General features: G+C 48.7%; 1 protein-coding gene across 1 annotated transcript; it reads right to left on the bottom strand.

Annotated features, from left to right (window-relative positions):
* Positions 1 to 3,706: 3,706 nt before the first annotated feature.
* On the bottom strand, positions 3,707 to 20,535 carry RPL7L1 (ribosomal protein L7 like 1). Its single transcript, XM_073588266.1, has 7 exons — positions 20,378 to 20,535; positions 17,811 to 17,916; positions 13,951 to 14,114; positions 12,440 to 12,577; positions 11,712 to 11,821; positions 5,017 to 5,227; positions 3,707 to 4,129 (listed from the first exon to the last, which is right to left on the bottom strand). Exons 1-6 carry the CDS (start codon positions 20,440 to 20,442, stop codon positions 5,019 to 5,021), a joined length of 792 nt encoding a protein of 263 aa, XP_073444367.1. The 5' UTR covers positions 20,443 to 20,535; the 3' UTR covers positions 3,707 to 4,129; positions 5,017 to 5,018.
* Positions 20,536 to 25,688: the final 5,153 nt, after the last annotated feature.

The following is a 25,688-nucleotide window of genomic DNA, read 5'->3' on the forward strand; positions in this document are numbered from 1 at the left end:
GGTAACCGTAATGGAAGTCTATGGGACAAAAAAAACGGATCCTGCAAAAAATGGCGGATCCGTTTTTTTTTTACAGAAAACAACGGATTTAGACGGATTTGAAAAAACGGAAGTGTGAAACAGGCCAAAGCAAATACGTACTTAACTACGAGGATGGACTCAATCTTAGATCCCCGACGAGTAACGCTGAGGAAAAAACCTAGAGAACGAGGTTTAGCCTGAGGAAGGAAAGAGCTCGTCCCTCCGGTGACTTCCTTAATATTTTGGTCCAATTGGAGCCAAACCGACGGGAAACTCCGGAAAGGCAAGTTGGAGGGGGACCTCTTTGAGGATAAGTTCGCTCGTCAAGCCATAAGCCAAATGGTCCCTCGGATGGCCACAATTTTTCTGGATCCGGGAAGGTGGAAACCATGTGTTTCTCTGCGAGAAAAATTTGGTCCTCGAGGATGGCCAATTCCTCAGATCAGCCTCCAGAAAGAATGACCTGATGAGCAGCCTAGCTCATGCATCTATAAACTTGCTACCCGGGTGGAGGCAAGGGCAGGACACAATGTAGCGGCAGACACTTACAAGGATGACCTTGCCAAGGACTCAGAGTCCATCGTTGGTATCCCTGAGGGATGCACCTCTGGGAGAGGAAGGACTGTATTGATGAAAAGTCTGGAAACCGGAAGGTTCATAGCTGAAATAGTCCAATTGCAGTGAGCTCAGTAGAAAAGAGATATACCGAGCCACTCCCTTCCTTGGAAGCGGCCAGACTAAGGTCTCCAAGAAAATGACAGGAAAGACTTGAGAGTAGGCCACTGCATACCTGCTAGAGAGTCTAACACTGAAGACGTACTGAAGGGAACCAAGGGATACCTTGAATCTCATCGCTGCGATGTAGGCTCAGTCTGACTAATAGAACGGCTCAGAAAGGGAGAACTGTTGAAGAGACAACTGCTCGCCCGACTAAGAAGGTAGAACGTCGGCTACTGAACGACTCCGCACAGAGATCAATAGGAAAATCCATGAAAAAAACCTGGAGTATGTCAGCTGCATGGAAAGTTGGCTCTAGAAAGGCGCACAGACTTCAGAAGACAGAGGCTGACGAAAGGAAGATCATTCTCTATGACAATCTGGGCGACTGAGCAGGAGATATGGAAGCATTTTATATTCCCGGGCTCTAGCATCTTTATGTGTACAGCAATGGCTGAGCCTTGCTCTGCTGAAAATCAAGGCACAGACCCGCAATAGCAGAATTCACAACAGCAGTGTGACAACAGAAATCTCAGAGAGGAAATCTCTACAAGGCAAACGCCTTACAGCAGGTTTTATAATGGCCCATTTCCCTGTGGAGGGCGCAGAGCAGGCGACGGCGCGGCTCTAGAATATTATTACACTAGTGACTGTACAGCTCTAGAATATTATTACACTAGTGACTGTACAGCTCTAGAGTACTAATACACGAGTGACTGTACAGCTCTAGAGTACTAGTACACGAGTGACTGCACGGCTCTAGAGTACTATTACACCAGCGACAGCACGGCTGTAGATTACCATTACGCCACTGACTGCATAGCTCGAGAGTACTATTACACCAGTGACTGCACGGCTCTAGACTACCATTGCACCAACGACTGCACAGCTATAGATTATTACACCAGCGACTCTAGAATACTGTAGCACCAGTGACTGGGCGGCTCTAGGATACTATATGACTAGCGCGCCTTTTACATCAGCATCATTCGGAATGATGGATTCTCTCACCCATCACTGACCCTGCGGATAGTGTGGCTCCTCTAAGCTCTATTTTGCTGTGCCTGGCTTAACCTCTGCACCCCGCTTGTTACCTGGAGCAAGTGCCACCTTCCTGGTCCAGGAGCTGGCAGATGGCGACCGTAGGGAGCATGTAAGGGACCCTGTTGTTTAGAGGGGAAGCAGGTCCTGCTGAGAGAAAACGACGTCTGGATCCAAAAGGGAGGATGCAGGAAACCGGCGTGTGAAGAAGCGCGCTGTAACAAGATCCCGTGCTCAGAAGCCGGAAAAAGGGGGTGGGGCTAACCGCCGGGTCTGGGGGGAGCAGCATAGAGAACCCTATAAACAAGTGAGGACGGGAGTAGTGGGCGGAGCGAACAGCCGAGGTGCAGGAAGAGAAGCCGGTACCTAAATTGCAGCTGGTGGCCGCCGGAGCGTGGGAGAGCAGCGCGGAGGGCCCTGAAACAGCGCAAAAGGTATCTCGGTGCCCCAAAATGCAGCAAAATTAAAGGGAAAGATTCCTCATGCCCCCTATGAAGAACAAGGTGCCTCCAGAGCCACCAGGGCTTCAGAATTAAAGTAAAAAGACCCTTAATGCCCTTTAAGAAAATATAAGCCTCCAATGCCCTTGGAATCTGAAAGGGAAACCGCTATAAAAGTGTTTTGGGTTTTTTTTAAAATCTATCCTCGGGTCTTCCGTCGGCACCTGGGGAGAAAAAGAAAAAGTACCTCTTCCAGGAAAGCCGAACATCCGAAAAACCTGCGTTCGTCCGCGTCTCATCTTTACGACAGGCTCTGGTGGGCGAGTGGGTGGGAGATGGAGGCAGGCCCGATCTCTTAAACACGCTTCTGTGTTAGGGGCTGGGGTCCTGCCAACTAGACTATGAGGATACATGGTGGCAGTACATGCCGTACTCAGTCTCTGCGTGGGAGTACAGTAGTGACTGTTCACACTGTATCCCTCCTGAAAACTTAAAAAGAAATGACGCACACTGAGGTAGATATGGGTCTAATGAAAGACCCATGTCCACCTCCTACTGACACTAAGCTAAACTGAATATCCTAGTTCCTATGGTGGTGTGTACACTGCATAGTGTCAGCAGCATAGAGTACACCCATGGTTTCCTGTGTCCCCCATTGAAGCAAAAGAGAAATACGTGTTTTTTGATGAGTTACTTGCGTTTTATTCCCAGATTAATTCGAATAGGCAACAAATCACAAAGAATTATACCTCAAATTAAAAAAAAAAAAGAAAAATAAAAAGCAAGGCACAAAAATTTTTTCACTTTGCTGGAACTGTAAAACGAGTTTTTTTTCCCCCCTACAGAAAGTAAAAAAAAAAAAAAGCCAAATATGAATGCACTATAACCTCTATATTCACCTATTGGGAATAATGGATCCTTATATCAGCTGATGTCACCACTGACCCAGTCTTCCACCACAGTCTTTGCACACTTACAGGATACATATCATACAAGTAACAAAAGCAAAAGGAGCTTTCAAGAAAATCCAACTGAAGAGATTCCAACCCCACATAGTGTGCTGTCATTTCTCTTACTTGTGTGGATTAAGGAGCTGTTCCACTCTTGTGGCAATGGGCACAAGTTTTCTTTTTAACCAATTTGGTGAGCTTTGTAGTAACTTTTTTTTCTTATTCATTAAACACTTCAGCCAAAAGATAGGGTCTGGGTATGAAAATTGTGGTTATGTACCTGTATTGTTAATTTGTTTAGCTCACTTGTCGTTTTACTTGTTTATACACCAACCAATTCTGCAGCACTTTAATTAGGGAACTTACAAACATTATTAATCATGTCAAATCTAGGAAGCATATCCACACCTATTCATCTTCATTGGACTCATACATTAGCACAGAGACCCACCTGCAACAAATCAGTATTACTGGAAAAGATTGACCTTCAGAATCTGAATAATTTCTCCATTCCAAATGCATATGATCCAGTCCAAATAGAGTTGTACATATAAACTTTAATTTATAGATATACAAAAAAATATATTATATGCTTGATAGCATATAACTCATTCCATTACACTGTTATATACACGATGAAAGTACTCCAGCCCATGGCCACACACAAGTCAACCATTTTCATAGGCCCAAGTACCTGGGAAGTTGTAAAGAATTGAAAAATAAGCTTTACAGTCAATATACAATTATTTTCCGCCAGATGCCAGCCGGAGATGGTTGGAAGTGTCAGACATACAAACGTCTCAGGGATCCTGCTGCTCTTTGGTGAAGTCTCTGTACAGCTTCCAGCATAGCCAACAAGCATGTGAGGGAGCAGAACACGTCTGTATTAGTAGATAATTGAAAGTCACTTTAAAGGGCACTGGTGATTCCCAAGTGTGAGCTCCTGAACATCTGGTCAGCCTGAAATAAAAACATACATTACACTATTAGCTGATGGACATAGAACACATGGGGCATCTTATACCAGTTCTCCTAATTCAGTGTTTACAGTTTTCTGTCCTAATCCACCCCCAACCAGATCCCTGGCGCTACACCCCTTCCAAACTTTGGATGAGGGTTTATGTGCTGGCTCTATGCATGGCAGGTGTTGGCTGAGTTATACAGCCAGTACCTGCCTCTAACACCAGTGGGTCAGAGCTGGCTGATCACGCCTGTTTAACCATTTAGCTCCTGCTATCAATATCTGACAGCAGCATTTAAAAGCTTCAATTGGCAAGTTTGAATGGTCATCAGCTCCTCAGAACATGATCACGAGATGCCAATGTGTTAATGTGGTTAAAATTCAAAATATTCCACTTTTTGCGAGTGATGTCATATGTACATTAACCTGACATGACAGGTTCACGATTGGCTAATATCATGCACCTTTCAATGCAGGAGTGGACCTAGAATACCCCAGTAAAGAGTACCCTTTATATTTTTAATACCTTTCTCTTCGTTTCATGTCTTGCAACACGGCGTTTGTTTGCTCTTGAGACCCTACTGAGAATTTCTAGCTTTTTATTTTTTTATTAACATGTTTGATTAAACTGACAGGCAGATGTGTCCATGTCCCTATCCCATCCACTTCAGTGGAGCTCAAACTGTTGAAAAACAGCCAAAGGCAAAAAAAAATGCGCTAACTCCCTGTTGGGCAAAATGTGACTTTTTAAAACCTTTACGCCAATTTTCTGGCATAAGAGATTTCATGGATCGGCACCTGTTCTAGGATTAGACCATTTCATTTAATTAGCAGAAATGGTCATAGAAAGATGACATTCACCATACACTAGCAGCTATCTCCTCACCTTTAGTTGAGCTTTCGTATAAGTTGGTTAATGCCAGCACCTCGGTTTCCAGGATCGCCAACTTCAGTGAGATAGCCTTTCCTGTTAATGCCTGCATGACGGGCTATAGACAACTCGAAGGGGCATAAGAACTTGTTTACTGCTGTAAAGTTGCTTCCTACTGAATACAACTCATGAATCACATCTTCTAAGCAGATAATTCCAAACTTTCCTACAACAGAAGGGGAGGGAAAATAGTCAATTAATAAGGTTATTAATTAGCCCAAATTTACATATGGTTTTGGCCTAAATTGCTCGAGACTGGAAAAAAAACAGGATTTTTTAGGTTGCTTACCGTAAAATCTGTTTCTCGGAGCCTTCATTGGGGGACACAGAGACCATGGGTGTATGCTGCTGCCACTAGGAGGCTGACACTATGCACAAAAAAGTTAGCTCCTCCTCCGCCGTATACACCCCAACGACCGGCAGGAAATTCCTCAGTTAGTGAGAAAGCAGTAGGAGAAGTAACGGGTAACGGAATAGACTGAAAACAGAACGAACAACTCAACTGTAACCAATCGACAAACATAAGAACAGGAGTTGTAGAACATCGGAGGGTGCTGTGTCCCCCAATGAAGGCTCCGAGAAACAGATTTTACGGTAAGCAACCTAAAAAATCCTGTTTTCTCATTCGCCTTATTGGGGGACACAGAGACCATGGGACGTCCCAAAGCAGTCCCTGGGGTGGGAAACAAACTTCCATCAGGCCAGTGGACTCACCACCGCGGCCTGCAGAATCCTTCTACCTAGGCTGGCGTCCGCCGAAGCATAGGTGTGGACCCTGTAGAATTTCACAAAAGTGTGAACCGAAGACCACGTTGCAGCTTTGCAAAGCTGCAGCGCGGAAGCTCTGTGGCGCACCGCCCAGGAGGCACCCACCGCCCGGGTAGAGTGCGCTCTGATCCCTGAAGGAGCTGCACGATGCTTGACCCGGTATGCCTCCAAAATTGCCGATCTGATCCAGCGAGCAATAGTGGCCTTTGAGGCTCGGTGACCTTTCCTTGCACCGTCTGGAATGATAAACAGAGAGTCTGACTTCCGCAAGGAAGATGTCCTGGCTAGACAGACTCTCAATGCCCTGACCAGGTCCAGCTTGTTCAAGGATCGCTCCCGAGGATGAGCTGGGCTCGGGCAGAAGGATGGCAGAACAATGTCCTCATTGAGGTGAAACGAAGATACCACCTTCGGAAGGAAAGAGGGCGGAGGCCGCAGAACTACCTTGTCCTGATGAAGTACCAAGAAGGGAGAGCGGCAAGAAAGGGCCGCTAATTCCGACACACGTCGGATGGAAGTAATGGCCACCAGAAAGGCCACCTTCCAAGAAAGGAGGGCAAGGGAAACATCCCTGAGAGGTTCAAAAGGAGGACCTTGCAGAACCCCAAGAACGAAATTAAGATCCCAAGGATCCACGGGCGCTCGGTACGGAGGAACCGTGTGAGCCACACCCTGAAGAAAGGTTTTGACCTGGGGCCGGGAGGCCAGCGTCTTCTGAAATAAAATGGACAGTGCCGAAACTTGACCCTTAAGGAACTGAGAGCAAGCCCCGCATCCAGCCCTGTCTGAAGAAACGCCAGAACAGAAGGAAGCGAAAAAACCATGGCCGCAATGTCATTGGCCTCACACCAGGAGAAATAGGCTTTCCAAGTACGGTAATAGATCTTGGAAGAGTAAGGCTTTCTGGCGCAGATCATGGTATGAATCACTCGATCAGAGAATCCTGCCCGTTTCAAAACCTCGGTCTCAACAGCCACGCTGTTAAATTGAGCGACCGAGAATTGGAGTGGCAAATCGGGCCTTGCGACAGCAGATCTGCCCTGTCGGGAAGCTTCCAGGGGGCGTCCGCGAGAAGGTTGACAATGTCCGCGAAGCAAGACCTTCTGGGCCAATTCGGGGCGATGAGGACGACTGGAATCCCTTCTGCCTTGATTTTCTTCAACAGCTTGGGAAGAAGAGGCAAGGGAGGGAACAGGTAGGGGAGCTCGAACTGTGACCAAGGAACGGCCAGAGCGTCGGCGCCCCCTGCCAGGGGGTCCCGAGACCTGGACACGAATTGTGGTACCTTCCTTTTGAGGAGAGACGCCATGAGGTCTACGTCCGGGGTTCCCCACCGACGGCAGAGCAGATGAAACACCTCCGGATGTAGGGACCATTCCCCTGCCGCGAGACCCTCGCGGCTTAGAAAATCGGCAGCCCAGTTGTCCACGCCGGGAATGTGAACCGCGGAAATTGTTGGAACAAAGGTCTCTGCCCATTGAAGAATTCTGGACACTTCCGCCAGGGCTGAGACACTCCGTGTCCCCCCTTGTCGGTTGATATACGCCACCGCTGTGGCATTGTCTGTTTGAATCCTGACAGGCAGGCCCTTGAGGCGCCGTTCCCAGTGGACGAGAGCCAGAAGGATCGCTTGTATCTCTAGGACATTGATCTGCAGAGCTGATTCCTGAGTCGACCATCGACCCTGAACAGTGTGATTGCGGAACACTGTACCCCAGCCGATGAGGCTGGCGTCCGTTGTGACAATCTGGGAAGAAAGGACCGCCCCGAGAGAATGAGGGGAGACGTCAACCACCAGTTGAGAGACCGCTTGATCCGGCATGAAAGACGAACCGGACGATCCAGAGACAGAGCCGACCTGTTCCACCTGGACAAAATGGCCTGCTGGAGGGGCCTGGCATGAAAACTGGGCAAAGGGAACTGCCTCTATTGCTGCCACCATCTTCCCCAGAGTCCTCATGGCTGTCCTGAGAGATGAAAACTGTGCGATCTGTAGTGATCGGACGCCCTGCTGCAGGGAAAGAATCTTGTCTTGTGGGAGAAATACCCTTGACCGACGAGTGTCGAAAAGAAGGCCCAGAAACACAAGGCGTTGAGTAGGGATCAGACAGGACTTTTCCGGTTGACGATCCACCCAAAACTGGACAGGGTGTCTAGAACGATTGCCACACTTAGGCGGGCCTGATGAAAGGAGGGAGCCTTGATCAGAATATCGTCGAGATACGGAAAAACAAGACCTCTGATCCTCAACAAGGCCATCAACGCCGCCATAATCTTCGTGAAGACCCTGGGAGCGGTGGCGAGCCCGAAAGGGAGCGCGACGAACTGATAATGTTCGTGGTGAATCGCAAACCACAGGAACTTCGGATGTCCGGGAAATATGGGCACGTGTAGATAGGCATCTTGGATGTCTATGGAACACATGAATTCCTGCTCCTCCATGGAGGCAATCACCGAGCGAACCGACTCCATCCGGAAGTGGCGGAGGCGAACTCTCTTGTTGAGTAACTTGAGATCCAAGATGGGTCGAACCGCCCTGTCCTTTTTCGGCACCACAAACAGGTTTAAATAAAACCCTGTGAATCGTTCCGATTCGGGAACGGGCACAATCACCCCGGAGCTGAGGAGAGAGGCGATGGCCGAACCGAACCCCGGAATCAAGGCAGGATCCCGTGGCGGACGGGATTGGAAGAAGCGATCCCGTGGAAGAGAAACAAACTCTATTTTGTATCCTGTCGATACCACCTCTCTGACCCAAGCGTCCTCTACTGAGGCGAACCAGACGTCGCTGAAGAAAAGAAGTCGACCTCCCAATTGGAAGGGACCCACGGAAGACCGATGATAGTCATGCGGACGTAGACCGTCCAGATCTAGATCTGGGTGGTCTTCCCTGGGAAGAGTGGGACCGCCAGGACGGAGTGAGCCTGAAGGAGACCTTCTTTCTTTCCTGACGTGCTTGTGGCCTTTGCTGGTTGGAAGGGTTTTCCGCCGCATTGAAACGGCGGAAAGACCGAAAGGGACGGAACTAACGCCTTGGAGGAGGTCTGCGAGACTTGGATTGGGGGAGAAGAGAACTCGTACCTCCGGTAGCGTCCTTAATAATCTGGTCCAATTGGGACCCAAAGAGACGCACTCCTTGAAAAGGCAGATTAGTCAGACTTTTTAGAGGACAAGTCCGCCTGCCAGGCCTTGAGCCAAATTGTACGTCAGATTGCCACGATGTTGCTTGACGCCTGAACCGCGCAAGATGCGGCATCCAAGGAAGCAGAAAGCAGATAATCCCCCGCATGGGAAATCTGATTGGCAAGATCGGCCAAATGCTCCGGTTGTGCCTTATCCAGAATGCCCTGCCGAAGGTCCTCTGCCCAAGCGGATATAGCCTTTGCTGCCCAAGATGAAGCAAAGACTGGACATACCGCCGCAGATGCCGCCTCGAAGGCAGACTTTGCTAGGGATTCTATGATTCTGTCATTAGAATCTTTTAGAGACGCTACACCCGACAGCGGAAGAACAGTATTATTAGAGAGTCTGGATACGGGAGGGTCCACTGAAGGAGAAGCGGCCCAGTTGTCCGTGAGCTCTTTAGCAAACGGATACAGCACGCCGAGACGCTTTCCTCTTTGAAAGCGTCTAGTCGGATCTTCCCTTTCCTTGGTAAAAATCTTCCCAAACTCGGAATGAAAGGGAAACACCCTGGAAGGTGTTTCCGCCCGTCTGAACGAAACCTCCTGATCTGAGGATTTCGCAGGGGCGTCAGTGATGTCGAAGGTATGGTGAAACGCGGCAATGAGGTTCTGCACCGTAACCTTCATGTTCGCATCCTGATCCGAATCCAGCTCTAAGACCCCTTCAGATTCCGAAAGCGCTTCACTTGACTCGGGAGAGGAGGCCCGAGAGGGAGACTGCTGGGGAGTATGGGGTGAGGTAGGGCGAGGAGAGGACTCCGCCTGGAGATCCTGCCTGGGTCTCTTGCGACTGACACTGGCTGGCTCAGATGAGACGTCCTGGGACGTGCTAGGTCCCGCAGAAGCTCCCAAGGGCAACTTATCCAGAACGGCTACTAGGGACCGAGACACCTTGGTGAGGTCTGCCACCGACTGTGATAGGGAGGAGGCCCAACCCGGCAAGGGGGGCTCACTCACCCCTGGGGCTATGGATGGCTCCTGAGCGGCGTCGGGCTGTGCAGGGGAGGGCCGAAGAGCGGGTACGATCAGCCTTAGGGATAGACATTGTGAAAAACCTGAGGTAGTGCCGGAAGGTTGGGGGACAGAGGGCGGAGAAGGGTCAGTCTGCCGTGCAGAACTACTCACGGTCCGGTGTCCCCAAAAGCGATGCTGCTCGACCTGTCCGGGGATGCAGATCAGAGAGAAGTCCGGCTGGCCGTCCCAAAGAGGCAAAAAGCTGCTTGCAGAAACTGCTCAGGGGCTGGGGAGCCTCTCCAGCTGCGTCCGGCTGGCAGGCTGTGAAGATGGCGCCTGCCTGTAGAAAAGCGCGGGTCCCGGGGAAGGGCGGTCCTCGCAGGGTTAATAATTGCTGCCCTCTAGCCATAATATGCTGGGCAGGAGAGGGAAAGGCGGGGGGAGGGCCTGTGGAGAGCGGGAGTGATGCCCGCTTAGTAGAAAGGGGCGGGGGGCGTGGCCGCGACGCTGCGGTAGGCCCGAACACAAGCCGGGGCCTAAATTAGTTGCGGCGGCCGCCTGTCAGCAGGGGGTCGGCGCGGAAGACGCGTCGCAACACCGGGCCACGTCCCTGCCCAGAACTGCTCGACTCCAGCGCTACCCCTGCCGAGATGGAAAAAAGGGGGAAGCACAGAACGAGGCCCGTGAAGACCCGGGGCCTGCATGGATGCTGTGACCGTGGGGGGATGCGGGGCGTGCAGGGACCCCAACGTGGTCCCCCTGGCGACCGCTCCAAGAGAAAACGCCGGGGGAAGACTGACATACTCACCCAGGCAGGGGGCCTTACAATAAAGGTACCTGAAAATCCCACGCTGTCTGTCTCTATGAAATCCGCGCCTCATCCAACCTTCAGGCTCTGGTAGGCGAGAGGGTGGGAGGCGGGGGGCAAGGACCATCCGTGCGGCTGGCACCTACTTGTGCGAGGCTCCTGGTCCTGCTCCGGAGACCTATGAGGATACAGGGTGGCAGTACACGCCGTACTCATAGTCTCTTTATGGGAGTACGGATGTGACTGTTCACTCCGTATCCCTCCGGAACCTGCAAAGAAACGACGCACACTGAGGTAGATATGGGTCTAATAAAAGACCCGTGTCCACCTCCTACTGACACTAAGCTAAACTGAGGAATTTCCTGCCGGTCGGTGGGGTGTATACGGCGGAGGAGGAGCTAACTAGCTAACTTTTTTGTGCATAGTGTCAGCTTCCTAGTGGCAGCAGCATACACCCATGGTCTCTGTGTCCCCCAATAAGGCGAACGAGAAATAGCAACTGTCAATGCAATATTTTAAAAAAGTGACCAACAGCCGAAATGGCAAATAAAAAACAAACCAAAAAAAAAAAAACAAAAAAACAAAAAAAACACGCAGGAGATAGTGGCACGGGGCTTCCCAAGCACCCTTTGCCACCTTCAATCTAGGGCCAATGAGGTTAAACCCTTGCCTATTCAGTGGTATATCCTTGTAGTACACTAGCAATAACTATCCGTTCAGTGTTTTGTCAGTATTTTACATCAGTATTTGTAAGCCAAAACCAGGAGTGGGTGATAAATACGGAAGTGGTGACATGCTTCTATTATACTTTTCCTCTGATTGTTCCACTCGTGGTTTTGGCTTACAGTTACGGAGGTCAAAAACTCAAAATACTGACAGTATGAATATGGCCTTAAAGTTGATTTTTTTTTTTTTTATAAACAAAAGACAATTACCCAACTTCTCTTCTATCATATTGTTGTCCGTCAGGGGCGTCTTTTTGCCTTGCACTTTTGTTTGACCTCGCCTTAAGATAAGTTCTCGTACAGACTTCAAGTTTGGTATACTGCAAAGTAAAAGGAGGTCAGGTACTATAAGCCTACTTGAAAATATACCTCAAACAATTCCTATAATCAGGCATTCAATAATTCAGAGTTACAATAGTAGATGGGATTCTGTAACAGAAAACGAAACTTCTCTGATCAGAAAACAAAGTAATAGTATCATATTTTGTATTAAATGGCTATTTCCAAAAATCAAGTTATCCTCTAACCTTGGAATATCGGATAACTTACCGATCTCGCTGGAAGTCTGACCACTGGGACCCCTTCGATCCTGAATAAAATAACTCTGGACCCCTAGAAACTAGCTCATCCAGGATGTAGCAAAGTTGAAAATACTTGACCTCTGCTCACTTCACTGATCATGGGACACGCGGACATGGCTAGGTGCTGTACAGTCCCATAGACATGACCACCATTTATCAGAACAGCTTTTGATAGATGTTCTATGGCTTCCCATGGATCATTCCTTAGGTTCCCAGCTAAGTATTTCCAGAATTCACAGAAGTGATGGAACAAATTAAAAATTCAAGAAAGTTCTTCACTCTAGTCTGTGGCCCAGTGATCCTTTAGAGATCATACCCACTGCTCCTCCCCCCCCAATGCCTAATAACGCTTCTTACCCCCATGCCACATATGGCTCAATCATTTGTATCATCTTCACAGATTCTTCTGTCAGCTTCACAAACACACCAGCGAAAATCTTTCCCAGTCTGAAGGTTTTCAGGATATTGAGAACATAGTGGCTCACACCCTGAATGCTGAAACAAGAGAGAATGGAAAGCTTTATAAGAAGCAGATGTAACAGATCAGACAATTCTATGGACAAAAGAAAAAGGCAAACTAAATACAGACCACTACAAGTCGCAGACGCACAGTAAAATTCTAATTGCTACAGTCATCTGGTCACAAAAGGTGTTCCTCTTCAGATTCCCCTACCATAATATTAGTCACAGGTAAGAGTTTAGTGGTGGGGGTGTCAGGTATTGGAACCCCACAGATATAATACAGATGACCTGCCCTAAAAGGTACATACACTTTTGATCCCATATGAACCATAGGTGAAGGATGAGATGGCAGCACACATGCAACTGTACCCTACATGAATATGCATAACTTGTAATGTGAGCTGTTAAATATCTCCTCTACCTCAATTAAAAGGGTACTCCCATCACCAAGATTCGCTCGCTATGTCACTCACACCATGTGCAGGGCATTGCTGTAGCTTAGGTATCCATGTTACAACCATGCATATAGTGGCGGTTAGTTATTAGCGGTCATAACCATGGATATCTAAGCTACTGCAATGCCCTGCACGTGGGTTAAGTGACACAATTAATCAGAACTATACCACATTTCTAATTGGATGTATTTGCTAATATTATACATGCTACACATTGGGATAGGATCTTGGGAGATGGGAATACCCCTTTAAGGACCACTCCAACACTAGCTCACAAGGTTTTACCCATTCTTTCTCTCCTTGACATTTAAAGGAACTCTGCTACCAGTTTGTTTTTTTACACCCAATTTGAGAAAAGCATAATGTAGGAGCCAAGACTAGGATTCAAGGGATGTGTCACTTCCTGGGCTGTTTACTGTAGTTTTGATAAAATCTCCTGCTGATAAAGCAGTGATCAATGGAGGATTAGTAAACCTGCTGCCATGTAGTCCACCATATTCATGAGCTCTGTATAACCCCGCACCCACCACTGATGTGCATAGGAATAAAGCTGCCAAGTACACAGAAAGTTGCCCGTGGTGTGGATGGGGTTATACAGAACTCAGCAGAGAACTACTAGACTTGCAGCAGAGAAAAACAAGTTTGAATCAAAACTGCAGCAACCAGTAAAGTAAGTGGAATCAGGGTATCTGCCCCTACATCATACTGTTCTCAGAAAGGGGAGAAATAACCTGGTAACTGATTCCCTTTAAATAACTATCCTAAAGTAAATCATCAGTGTCTTCGTTCCAGACACTCCCCCTTTAGTCTCAGATCACAGGCCCCCCCACACCATTTCTAATTTGCGGTGAGCGACCAGTTGATCAGGGAATACTGGGACAGCAGTGGTGGAAGTAGTAACTAGCATATTGATAGGACGCACATCACTGTACAAAGAGGATCACAACGTACTCTGTAATTCGCACAACAAAGGCAAGCTTCTCATTGGATATGTTGGGAATTTTCTTCCTATAGATCTTCATCCTGCGTAACCTGGTGTCATCTCTCAGCTTTCTTCTGGAGTCTCTCACAAAACTTTCCAGACGTTTAAACTTTATCTGTTTTCCCAGCGGAACCTGTAAAGAAGAGAAAGAAAATGGGAAAATATAAATTTAGAGATCCCAAACGCAACAAAGAATCTGTAATAAATTTAAAGAAGCCCTCCTCCTCCCATCAAATTTTTTATCCTCTGTAATATATTACAATCATATTATATAGCACTGTGTACTTACAAGTGCTCATGTTACCTTTCTATCCAGCTAATTCTTCATTAAAAACTGACTGGCTGAATCCTTCTCTACTTAGAAACAGAAGGTCAATTTTCCCTGCATGACTCATCAGTCACTGCAAAAGTCCCTGGCAGGGGAGAGGAGCAGAGCAGCTGGGTAAGAAGGGGGGAATGGCTCATGCAGGGGCAAGAGACTACGGGTATGTTCCCACGGTCAGTAAACGCTGCGAGTTGGACGCTGCGTACATCCACAGCGCCCAAATGTTACAGCATAGTGGATGGGATTTCAAGAAATCCCATGACCACTATGCATGCACCTGCGCCCACCGATTACCTGCAGAGACGGACATGCGGCGCGTCATCCCAGACTGCAGCATGTCTATTTATGTTGTGGAGACGCTCAGTCTCCGCAAGATAAAGTCACTCATACAATGTATAGGACGCGGTGATTGCGCATGGTTCAATGAACACATGCAGAATCACCTGCATTCAAAAGCCAGCAGCGCTTTGGACAGAGCGGACATGTGTTGCGTTCAAAGCGCTGACGGTTACTGACCGTGGGAGCGTAGCCTGTTTCTACATAGAGCAGAAAAATGAGAAGTACAGTGACGTGTAAAAGTTTGGGCACCCCTGGTCAAAATTGCTGTTATTGTGAACAGTTAAGCAAGTTGAAGATTAAAAGATCTCCAAAAGGACTAAAGTTAAAGATGACATTTCCTTTATATTTTAGGCAAACAAAAATATTTATTTTCATCTTTCACATTTAAAAATTATAGAAACAAAAAATGGACCAATGTAAAAGTTTGGGCACCCTTGGAGATGTGTGCTCGGATAACTGACCAAGGATTCAGACCTTAATTATCCTGTTAGGGTTCTGGCTTGTTCACTATCATCGCTAGAAAAGTCGAGGTGATGCAAATTTCCCAGCTTTATAAAAACCCAGCCTCCTCTAACCTTGTGCCAAAAAACAGCAGACATGTCTTTTTCAAAGCAGCAGCCTAGCACTCTGAAAATGATGGAGGCCCACAAAACAGGAGAATGCTATAAGAAGATAGCAAAGCATTTTCAAGTTGCTCTTTCCTCAGTTCAAAATGTAATTAAAAAAATGGCAGTTAACATGAACAGTGGAGGTCAAGATAAGATCTGGAAGACCAAGCAAATTTAAATGAGAGATGCTCATAGGATTGCTAGAGAGGCAAATCAGAACCCCCGCTTGACTACAAAAGACCTTCAGAAAGATTTAGCAGACTCTGTAGTTGTACAATGTTCAGAGACACGAGCACAAATATGGCCTTAATGGAAGAGTCATCAGAAGAAAACCTCTCCTGCCTCACCATAAAATTCAGAGTCAGAAGTATGCAAAAGAACATCTAAACAAGGCTGTTGAATTTTGGAAACGAACTATGGCGTGTTCCCTTTATTTTTTTGAGCAGTGTATATATTTTCATCTTTTACATTTTAAAAATTACAAAAATGAAATTGGGTCGCTGCATGGTTAGTACCTAGTAGCAACCCCTTTTGCAAGTATCACAGCTTGCAATCAATTTCACATGCTGTTGTTCAAATGGAATAGACAACAGATGGAAATTTTTGGCAATTATCAAAACACCCTCAATAAAGGAGTGGTTCTGCAGGTGGGGACCAGAGACCACATCTCAGTGCTAATGCTTTCTGGCTGATGTTTTGGTCTCTTCTGAATGTTGGTTGTGCTTTCACACTTGTGGTAGCATGAGACGGACTCTACAACCCACACAAGTGGTTCAGGTAGTGCAGCTCATCCAGGATGGCACATCAATGCAATCTGTGGCAAGAAGGTTTACTGTCTGTCAGCGTTGTGTCCAGAGGCTGGAAGCGCTACCAGGAGACGTGGAGGGGGCCGTAGGAGGGCAACAACCCAGCAGCAGGACCGCTACCTCCGCCTTTGTGCAAGGAGGAACAGGAGGAGCACTGCCAGAGTCCTGCAAAATGACCTCCAGCAGACCACAAATGTGCATGTGCCTGCACAAACAGTTAGAAACCGACTCCACGAGAAGGTGTGAGTGCCCAACGTCCACAGATGGGGGTTGTGCTCACAGCCCAACACCGTGCAGGACGCTTGACATTTGCCACAGAACACCAAGATTGGCAAATTCGCCACTGGCGCCCTGTGCTCTTCACAGATGAAAGCAGGTTCACACTGAGCACATGTGACAGACGTGACAGAGTCTGGAGACGCCGTGGAGAGTGATCTGCTGCTTGCAACATCCTTCAGCATGACCGGTTTGGCAGTGGGTCAGTAATGGTGTGGGGTGGCATTTCTTTGGAGGACCGCACGGTGTTGGGCTGTGAGCACAACCCCCATCTGTGGACGTCGGGCACTCGGACCATCCTCATGGAGTCGGTTTCTAACCATTTGTGCAGACACATGCACATTTGTGGCCTGCTGGAGGTCATTTTGAAGGGCTCTAGCAGTGCTCCTCCCTGCACAAAGGCGGAGGTAGCGGTCTTGCTGCTGGGTTGTTGCCCTCCTATGGCCCCCTCCACGTCTCCTGGTGTACTGGCATGTCTCCTGATAGCGCCTCCAGCCTCTGGACACTACGCTGACAGACACCGCAAGCCTTCCTGCCACATCTCGCATTGATGTGCCATCCTGGATGAGCTGCACTACCTGAGCCACTTGTGTGGGTTGTACAGTCCGTCTCATGCTACCATGAGTGTGAAAGCACAACCAACATTCAATAGTGACCAAAACATCAGCCAGAAAGCATTGGTACTGAGATGTGGTCTGTGGTCCCCACCTGCAGAACCACTCCTTTATTAAAGGGTGTCTTGATAATTGCCAATAATTTCCATCTGTTGTCTATTCCATTTGCACAACAGGATGTGAAACTGATTGTCAATCAGTGTTGCTTCCTAAGAGGACATTTTAATTTCACCAAAGTTTGATTTACTTGGAGTTATATTCTGTGGTTTAAGTGTTCCCTTTATTTTTTTGAGCAGTGTATACATTTTTAACCTAAAATACAAAGGACATGTGACATCTTTAACTTTAGTCCTTTTAGAGATTATTTCATCTTTAACTTGCTTAACTGTTCACAATAAGTAATTTTGACCTGGGGTGCCCAAACTTTTACTTGCCATGGTAGCTGAGTAGAAAGGCCAAATGAGCAATTGTAAATACTCAGTGCTATATTTTTTGATGACTGCAATATAGTAAGAGGTTAAAAACTATGATGGGAAAGCTTATTTAAAAAGGAACCCAGAGACAAAGAAAAGTTCCAGAAACCACTCCCCTTGGAACCACAAGCAGTGTCAGGTATTGCCCCTCAACCCAATAAGGGGAAAAAGAGAAACTACAAATTCTGAGAGCTATCCCTCTGCAGGATTATTACAAAACACACTGCAGACAAATTACACAACTTTCACATGGATAAGAGCCAAGAAGTGACAGGTCAGAGAACGGTGGAGGTAACCTGGAAGGTCAGACCTCTCATTCCACATGGAGTTCCTCATTATCAAGCCCTGTTTATCCCCTTCATGTGCACAGTTCTGCCAGGTCCATCACCTTTCTCTTCTCCTCTAGCGCTCTCTTGGCCTCTGCGGCTTTAAGCCCCTGATATTTCTTTCTTTTCTTCAGAAGATTCTCTGGGACCCGCGGAAGTTTCCGTGGTCTAAGAAAAAAAAAAAAAAAAAGAGAGATTAAGAAGAGAATGTGGCTTGTGCATAACATATTAGTATGAAATCGGGTGGAAAGTTTCCTAGGTACATACTGGCGTCAAGACATTTATGGAGACCCCCAACTATGAGAGCTCTTGGGGTGTTAAGAGCTTGAACCCCAATGACTATAAAGCACTGATAAATTCTAGCAATAACGATTTATAAACCTCTCTAATGGAGTTAACCGGTGATAACAAGCCATTACCTATCCACAGGGTGGGGGGTCAGACTGCTGGTACCCAATCTGCAAAACGGGGAATTTTATCCTTGTAAGAATGGAGCAACATGGGGTGACTGTGCGTCTGTCATTACCTATGGGGATGCCAAAGCTTCTACGCGCAGACCTATAGAGAATGAATGGAGCAGAGGATGGGCACCTGACCTGCCACTCCATTTTGTAACTGGGGTAAACGCTCCCTGAAGACACCAGATGTTGGGCTTTTACCGGTTAGTTATCACCCATCAAGGAGATAGGTGAGAAACGGACAACCACTTTCATCAATGTGCAAAAAGGTCTGCTTGTTTTCATTTCTTCTCCATTGTGTGTACAGGTAGTTCTTCCAGAGGTAGCAGTCCTGTAGTCAGCTTTCACATCAGCAGCAAAGATCTACTGCGGCGCACTGGTCCAGTCTATGTCCGGACGGGACCAGCCTGCAGCGGCGCACTGGTCCAGTCTATGTCCGGACGGGACCAGCCTGCAGCGGCGCACTGGTCCAGTCTATGTCCGGACGGGACCAGCCTGCAGCGGCGCACTGGTCCAGTCTATGTCCGGACGGGACCAGCCTGCAGCGGCGCACTGGTCCAGTCTATGTCCGGACGGGACCAGCCTGCAGCGGCGCACTGGTCCAGTCTATGTCCGGACGGGACCAGCCTGCAGCGGCGCACTAGTCTCGTGTGAGTCTGGACTGGATACTTTGTGACACATGTGAATACATTTTCTGCCTCTGGATGGCAGTTCACAGTGTTTGCGCACTAAAATGTGGACACACAACTAGAAAAAGAGCTGATGTATTCTGCCATACCCCCACAGGTTTCAATGGACTGGACATGCCCAAACATTGCCCTATTGGCATATGTTTGGCTGCTTTGTGTGTATTAGGCATACAAGAGCCAAGCACTGAGCTCAGTGGAGCCAATGTAGATGGCACAAAATCACTGAGCCCACTGGATGCAGTCACATACTGTATAACATTAAGGGTATGTGCACACATTGCGGATTCTGCTGCAGATTTTTCTAAATCCGCAGGTTAAATGACCTGTGTTTTACCTGCAGATTTAGTGCAGATTTCCCCTGTGTTTTTACACCTGCGGATTCCTATAATGGAAGAGGTGTAAAGATGCAGCAGAATCCGCACAAAGAATTGACATGCTGCGGATTCAAAACTGCAGAAAATCTGTACTGAAAAATCCGCAGTATGTGCAGTGTCTCTTATTTTACATAGAATATAATGGTACTGTACAACACAGGAGAATCTGCTGGGAATCCGAAGCAGAATCCACAACGTGTGCACACAGCCTAAGCCCCTTTAACATATATCCTACATACAAATATATTGCTGTAATGGGGCTCACAGTGACCTATAAAAGAGTAAAACCCTCTGACAGGATATGTCCACCAGGTGCCTAGCAGGTCTCCCCCAGATTCTGCCCTCCTATGACATAGAAGGTAAAGCCTAGGACAGATGAGCTCCTCAGCGACAATGCAGTGACAGGTAGGGGAAAGGTGCAATGCTTTGTGCTTTAAAGGGGTTGTGCAGTGAACGCAAGCCCCCACATATCCACACTCACAGATGGTGGGGGCAGTGCTGGGACCCGCACCGATATCCCCACCAGCATGCAGTAGTAGTGCGTATGCTCGACCGGTACCCCATACAGAATGAACGGAACTCTCTCATCCTGATGAGTGGTGGAGGGGCCCAGCAGGCGGACCTCAACCCATCAGGAACTTATCACATCCTGCAGAAAGGAGATGGTGCTAGTGTGGTTTCACTGGACATGCCCTTTAAGGTTATGGCTTACACATACAAGAATCTAGCAGCATGTATGATCCTTTGAGTTGGGGTCACGAGCTGCGGTAATGGGGCAGGAGCCCGTACTGAAATGTGGCACAACCATCCTGACCATGGTGGTCCCCTTAATACGGGTCACTAATATCTCCAAAGGCAGAACAGCCAATCAGAACTCGCGTCACATCTGTGCCCTGCCGCCCAGAAATTGAGCTGTGTTCTCCTGTAGGCTGATACAGGTGGCAATGCCCCACTATGCGGCAGCTAGTGTCCACTCCTGCCCCAAATCCTCCACATAACGGCGGCATTCCCGCAGGCGTCATGTTCACAGCAGCCTCCTCTCGCTCGGTAGCCGCAACATACTAATACTAGCGCTGATGCCTTCGGATTCTACTGCCCGGTCACTTACTCTGTGCCTTCCATGGTCCTCCACTTCTCCTGAGCTGAGCTGTGGAAACCGGAACTACGAAACATGCACTTCCGCCCATAAACACGTGCCGTCCGCCATGTTTGCTGTCTGGAGGCGCATCGCGGGATTTTGTTTATAGCACACGTAGCCTCTCAGCAGTGCGCATGCGCAGGAGGAACTGGTTGCTTTGGCAGGGCTGTACTAGTAGTGAAGCACAAGTGTAATGTGTGTATATGTAATGTACACATATGTATGTATGCATGTGTGTAGATTATGTATATATACTGTGGGTTGGCAGCTCTACTGCAGGGTTCCCCACCTCCAGTCCTCAAGGCCCACCAACTGGTCAAGTTTTCTGGATTTCCTTAGTATTTCCCAGGTGATAATTGCATCCCCTATGCAATACAAAGGAAATCCTGATAAGGCCCAACAACAGGTCGGGTTGAGGACCACAGTTGGGGAACCCTACCCTAAGGGATGGGATTTTCTTACGCAGGCCGCGCCTTAGAGCAGGTCTTTCAGATAAATGTTCTGTTCTAGGGAGGTGTAGTAATATTCTACAGAATCAGATCTTAACTCATTTTAGGAAAAATAGAGAAGTGGAACAGTGAAAGACTACAATGAACGCTGGGGGGGGGCAAAACCTCATACTGTTCCGCAGAATCTCATACTGCACACCTCAGCTGCTGCAGAATCTTATACTGCACACCCCTACACTTGAAAATAAAGCCTGCACCTTAAGATGTGAATGCAGTCTATTTATTCCAACTATCAATTGATGTTGATGTGTTACTGAAGACGAGCAATGCCTGTCCTGGGCGTCCTTTTGGGCGGCTATGAGGAGTACCTGACTGGTGCTAAAAAGAAAAGAAAGGAGTGTTAGTCTGTGTGCTACCCGGCTTTCATTCTTTTTGGTACAGATAAGATATGGATAGACAGATATGGATAAATGGATAGAGCAGATTTCTAATCTGCTTTTGCTATTGAAAACATTATCTATGAGCTCAAAAAACTTTCAGGTGATGCAGTTTTTTAAAAAGCTGATCTGCTTTTGCAGCTGAAAAACGTATCCTCAAAAAACGCAGCAAAAACGCTGTGTGTGAATGTAGCCTTAGATCAGGAATAGAACAGTCATTTATAGGACATTTCATAACTTTCCCAAATTCCTATGAAAAAATATTCAGCACATTCTGCATTGAACTACTGTACCCAATTTATTATATATTTTAGGAGTCGGACCATTTTATACCGACTCCAACTCCACCAAAATGAGCTCCGACTCCACAGCCCTGTAAGCCGCGTCCGGTGCGAAGCTCCACACGCTATCAGTGCCGGCAGTTTGGTCACTCGGCTAACACGTGTCCACAGCAGTCGAAAAAACGATCACGCCCCGTGGTCATAGGAGGGGGTCTATCTAATATGAAACCCTTTTCTCCCAAACCGGTATTCCGAGGGATGTTAGATAGCGGTGCTTCCACCTGGGAGGTAGAGGTCACGGTGGACTGCGGGGCAGAAGGAAATTTCATGTCTTCGTCCAAAAGCACGCTATCCCGCTGGTGCTACTGCCCCATCCCATGACCATCAGGGTGGTTAATGGTGCGCCTTTACCATCTCAGGTCACCCACCAGACAGCACCTCTTGGTCTCTCTATCTCACCACGAGACCTTGTCCCTGTTCATTTTGCCAGATGGCATCGACCAGGTGCTTCTCGGAGTTCCCTGGCTCCGTTACCATTCCTCTCATATTGATTGGTCTTCGGGGAATATACTGGGTTGGAGCAAGGACTGTGAGGGGAGGTGCATGAGGGGCAGTGTCAAAGTAGCCTCCACAGAAGTGCCCGCGGACCTTTCTGTGCTTCCTACACACTACCGGCAGTACGCAGACATTTTCTCCAAAACGTCTGCGGAAACGCTTCCGCCGCACCGTCCATACGATTGCCCGATAGACCTATTGCCAGGCGCGGATCATCCTAGAGGCCACGTGTATCCTCTCTCTCTCCCCGAGACGGAGGCTATGTCACGATATATCCAGGAGAACCTGGCAAGAGGATTTATCAGAAAACCGGTGTCGCCGGCTGGTGCAGGGTTCTTCTTCGTGCAGAAGAAGAGTGGAGAGTTGCGCCCCTGCATTGACTACAGAGGTCTCAACGCCATTACTGTAAAAAACAAATACCCTCTTCCTTTGATCTCTGAGTTGTTTGACAGGTTGCGAGGGGCCCAGATCTTTACGAAATTGGATCTACGGGGGGCGTACAACATGATCCGCATACGCGAAGGAGGCGAGTGGAAGACATCCTTTAATACCAGGGATGGCCACTACGAGTATTTGGTCATGCCCTTCGGCCTCTGTAATGCACCTGCTGTCTTCCAGGATTTCGTAAATGACGTCTTTCGCGATATGCTTTCCACCTCGGTGGTGGTCTATCTGGATGACATTCTCATCTTTTCTCCAGATTTGACCTCTCACCGGAGAGACGTCTGTACGGTCTTCGACTGTTTGTGGGAGAATTCTCTCTTCGCCAAGCTGGAGAAATGCCAGTTTGAGCAGGAGTTCTTTGCCGTTCATGGGCTACATCATCTCGGACCAGGGGTTGGCTATGGATCCTGCCAAATTGTAAGCAGCAATGGACTGGCAGGAGATCCATTCCTTGAAAGCGGTGCAGCGCTTTTTGGGGTTTGTTAATTATTATCGTCAGTTCATTCCCCATTTCTCCACACTGGTAGCTCCTTTGGTCGCTCTCACCAAGAAAGGAGCCAATCCTAAGGTTTGGTCAGAGCAGATCTCCATGGCCTTTTCTTCTCTGAAGTCCCATTTTGCTGGCGTTCCTATCCTCCACCGACCGTCCCAATGTGGATAAACCCTTTATCCTAGAGGTGGATGCATCATCCGTCGGTGAAGGAGCAGTCCTTTTCCAGAAGGATGCTCAAGGTCGGAAGCATCCCTGCTTCTTTTTCTCAAAGACCTTCTCACCGGTGGAGAGGAATTACTCCATCGGGGACAGGGAGTTGCTGGCCATGAAACTGGCCTTTTCTGAGAGGAGACATCTCCTGGAGGGAGGCCGGTTTCCCTTCCAGGTGTACACTGACCATAAAAACCTGGTCTATTTGCAAACGGCCCAGCGCTTGAACTCTCGTCAAGCTAGGTGGTCGCTCTTCTTCTCCCGCTTCTGCTTCACCTTGCACTATTTGTCTGGAGAGAAGAACATCCGTGCGGATGCTCTCTCGCTTGGTGGTCTCAGCGGAGGAAGAGGAGGCCGAGCTTCGGCTAATCGTCCCCACGGAGAGCCTGAGGACCGTGGCTCCGGTCGCTCTTGAGGCAGTTCCGCCGGGCAAGACCTTTGTCCCTCCTCGCCTGCGGCCGGAGGTCCTTGCGTGGGCACACGCGTTCAGGGTGGGTGGTCACTTTGGCATTAAGCGGACCACAGAACTCCTGGCAAGGTCTTATTGGTGGCCGCACATGGCTCGAGACACAAAAGAGTACCTTCAAGCATGCGTCTCTTGTGCTTGGAACAGGTCCTCTAGGCAGAGGCAGGCTGAGTTACTGTATCCCTGGCCAGTGGCAGACAGACCCTGGGAGATGTCGGCATGGACTTTGTGGTCGGCCTGCCCAAGTCCGGTGGCAGCACGGTCATCTGGGTGGTTACCGATCATTTTTCTAAAATGGTGCATCTGGTGCCACTCGCGCGGCTGCTTTCCGCTCGCGGTGTCGCCGCACTGTTCATAAAACATGTTTTTCGTTTGCGCGGTATGCCGGACAAAGTAGTCAGTGACCGAGGTCCCCAATTTGCGTCTCGGTTTTGGAGGGAGCTCTTCAGTCTACTCAGTATCAAGCTAAACTTGTCCTCCGCCTATCACCCCGAGACGAACGGGTTGGTTGAGAGAGCCAAACTATGGTCACGTACCTGCGACATTTTGTCTCTGCCAGGCAGGATGACTGGGCATCCTTACTACCGTGGGCTGAATTTGCCCAGAATAATGCAGTGGCTGATTCCATTGGTCAGACGCCGTTCCTTAATTACGGCCGACATCCGCGCATCCCTGTCCCGATGCCAGTGTCTGCCACCCTGGAATCAGTGGAAGACTGGGCAGTGGAGGCTCCCGACATTTGGGAATGCACCCAGGACGCTATTCGAGCCTCTAAAGTGAGAATGACAGCGTCAACCAGCACACATCGGCGTCCTGCTACAACTTTTGCCCCTGGCGACTTGGTGTGGCTCTCTGCCCGAAACATCAAGCTGCGGGCCGAGTCGTCCTAGTTCGCTCCGCGATACATTGGTCCCATCAAAGTCCTTGAGCACATCAGCTGAGTGGTCTACTGTCTGGCTCTTCCACCACACTTGGCCATCTCTGACATCTGCCATGTGTCCCTTCTCAAGTCTGTTCACATGGCTCGGTTTTCCAAGTCATCTGCCGGGACATCAGACCTATCCTCAGATGAGTTTGAGGTCAACGCCATTGTGGGATGCAGGAATGTGCGTGGCAAAAAAATGTATTTGGTGGACTGGAAGGGTCATGGTCCTGAACCTGGGAGCCAGTGGAGAACATCCACGCCCCGCTCCTGATCACGGCGTTTGGGCGTACCGAGGGGGGGCCCTAGGAGGGGGGGTAATGTTAGGCATTGGGTTCCTGCAGCTGCACAGCGGGAATCCAGAGCCTTGCATCCAGCGGTCTCCCATTCTCCACCAACCGCTCAGGAGCCTGCACAGCAATCTCAGCGTCCCAGACGCTCAGCTCAGACCAGCTCTGTAGGACTGGTTATTGCTGCCACCTCTGGGTCAGCAATAGCAGCGCAGGCTGTCCTGCAGCAAGCCACTCCAGAGGCTAAGTCCTCTTGTCGCGCTACTGGGCATGCTCACGAGACGATCTCCCATAGGAGATCGGGAGTCATGTGCTCAGGTCCTTCTCCTGATCTGATTGGTCCATCTCAGAGATTTCGAAAGTCCCGGAAGCGCACGGCTATAAAAGGCCCGCATGGCCATGCGCTAGTATAGACTCTAATTGCTACTGTGTGAATGGTGATGATGTATGGCTGCAAATGACTCATTAAGATTCCCCTCCCTATGATATTACGAGGGCGTATAGGGATCTAGTTTAGAGTCAGCACCAGTCAGTGGCAAGTTACTGGCCACTCGGCACATCCTCCACAGTACTAGCGTCCTAGTACAACTAGTACATTGCGGCTGGGTCAGTCGCCGCGCTGCTGTAGCAGCACTAGTTGGCGTCCGCGGTAGCGACGCCGCGCGCACGGTAGGTCTAGACGGACATCGCCCTGAGTCTTAGGGTTAGTCCTGTGACCACATACCGTGCGTGTA

Source organism: Dendrobates tinctorius, unplaced genomic scaffold (genome assembly GCF_039654945.1).
Source record: "Dendrobates tinctorius isolate UK_male_01 unplaced genomic scaffold, ASM3965494v1 ptg000103l, whole genome shotgun sequence".
NCBI classification, from domain to species: Eukaryota; Metazoa; Chordata; class Amphibia; order Anura; family Dendrobatidae; genus Dendrobates; species Dendrobates tinctorius.

Bases quoted from the DNA above. Each gene is read 5' to 3' on its own strand.
- RPL7L1 (XM_073588266.1), bottom strand. From the start codon at position 20,442: ATGTTTCGTAGTTCCGGTTTCCACAGCTCAGCTCAGGAGAAGTGGAGG. The intron at 11,822-12,439 runs GTAAGAAGCGTT...TTTACTTTGCAG, and splicing joins GAGCCATATGTGGCATGGGG to TATACCAAACTTGAAGTCTG. The intron at 5,228-11,711 runs GTAATTGTCTTT...CTTCTGTTGTAG, and splicing joins TATGATAGAAGAGAAGTTGG to GAAAGTTTGGAATTATCTGC.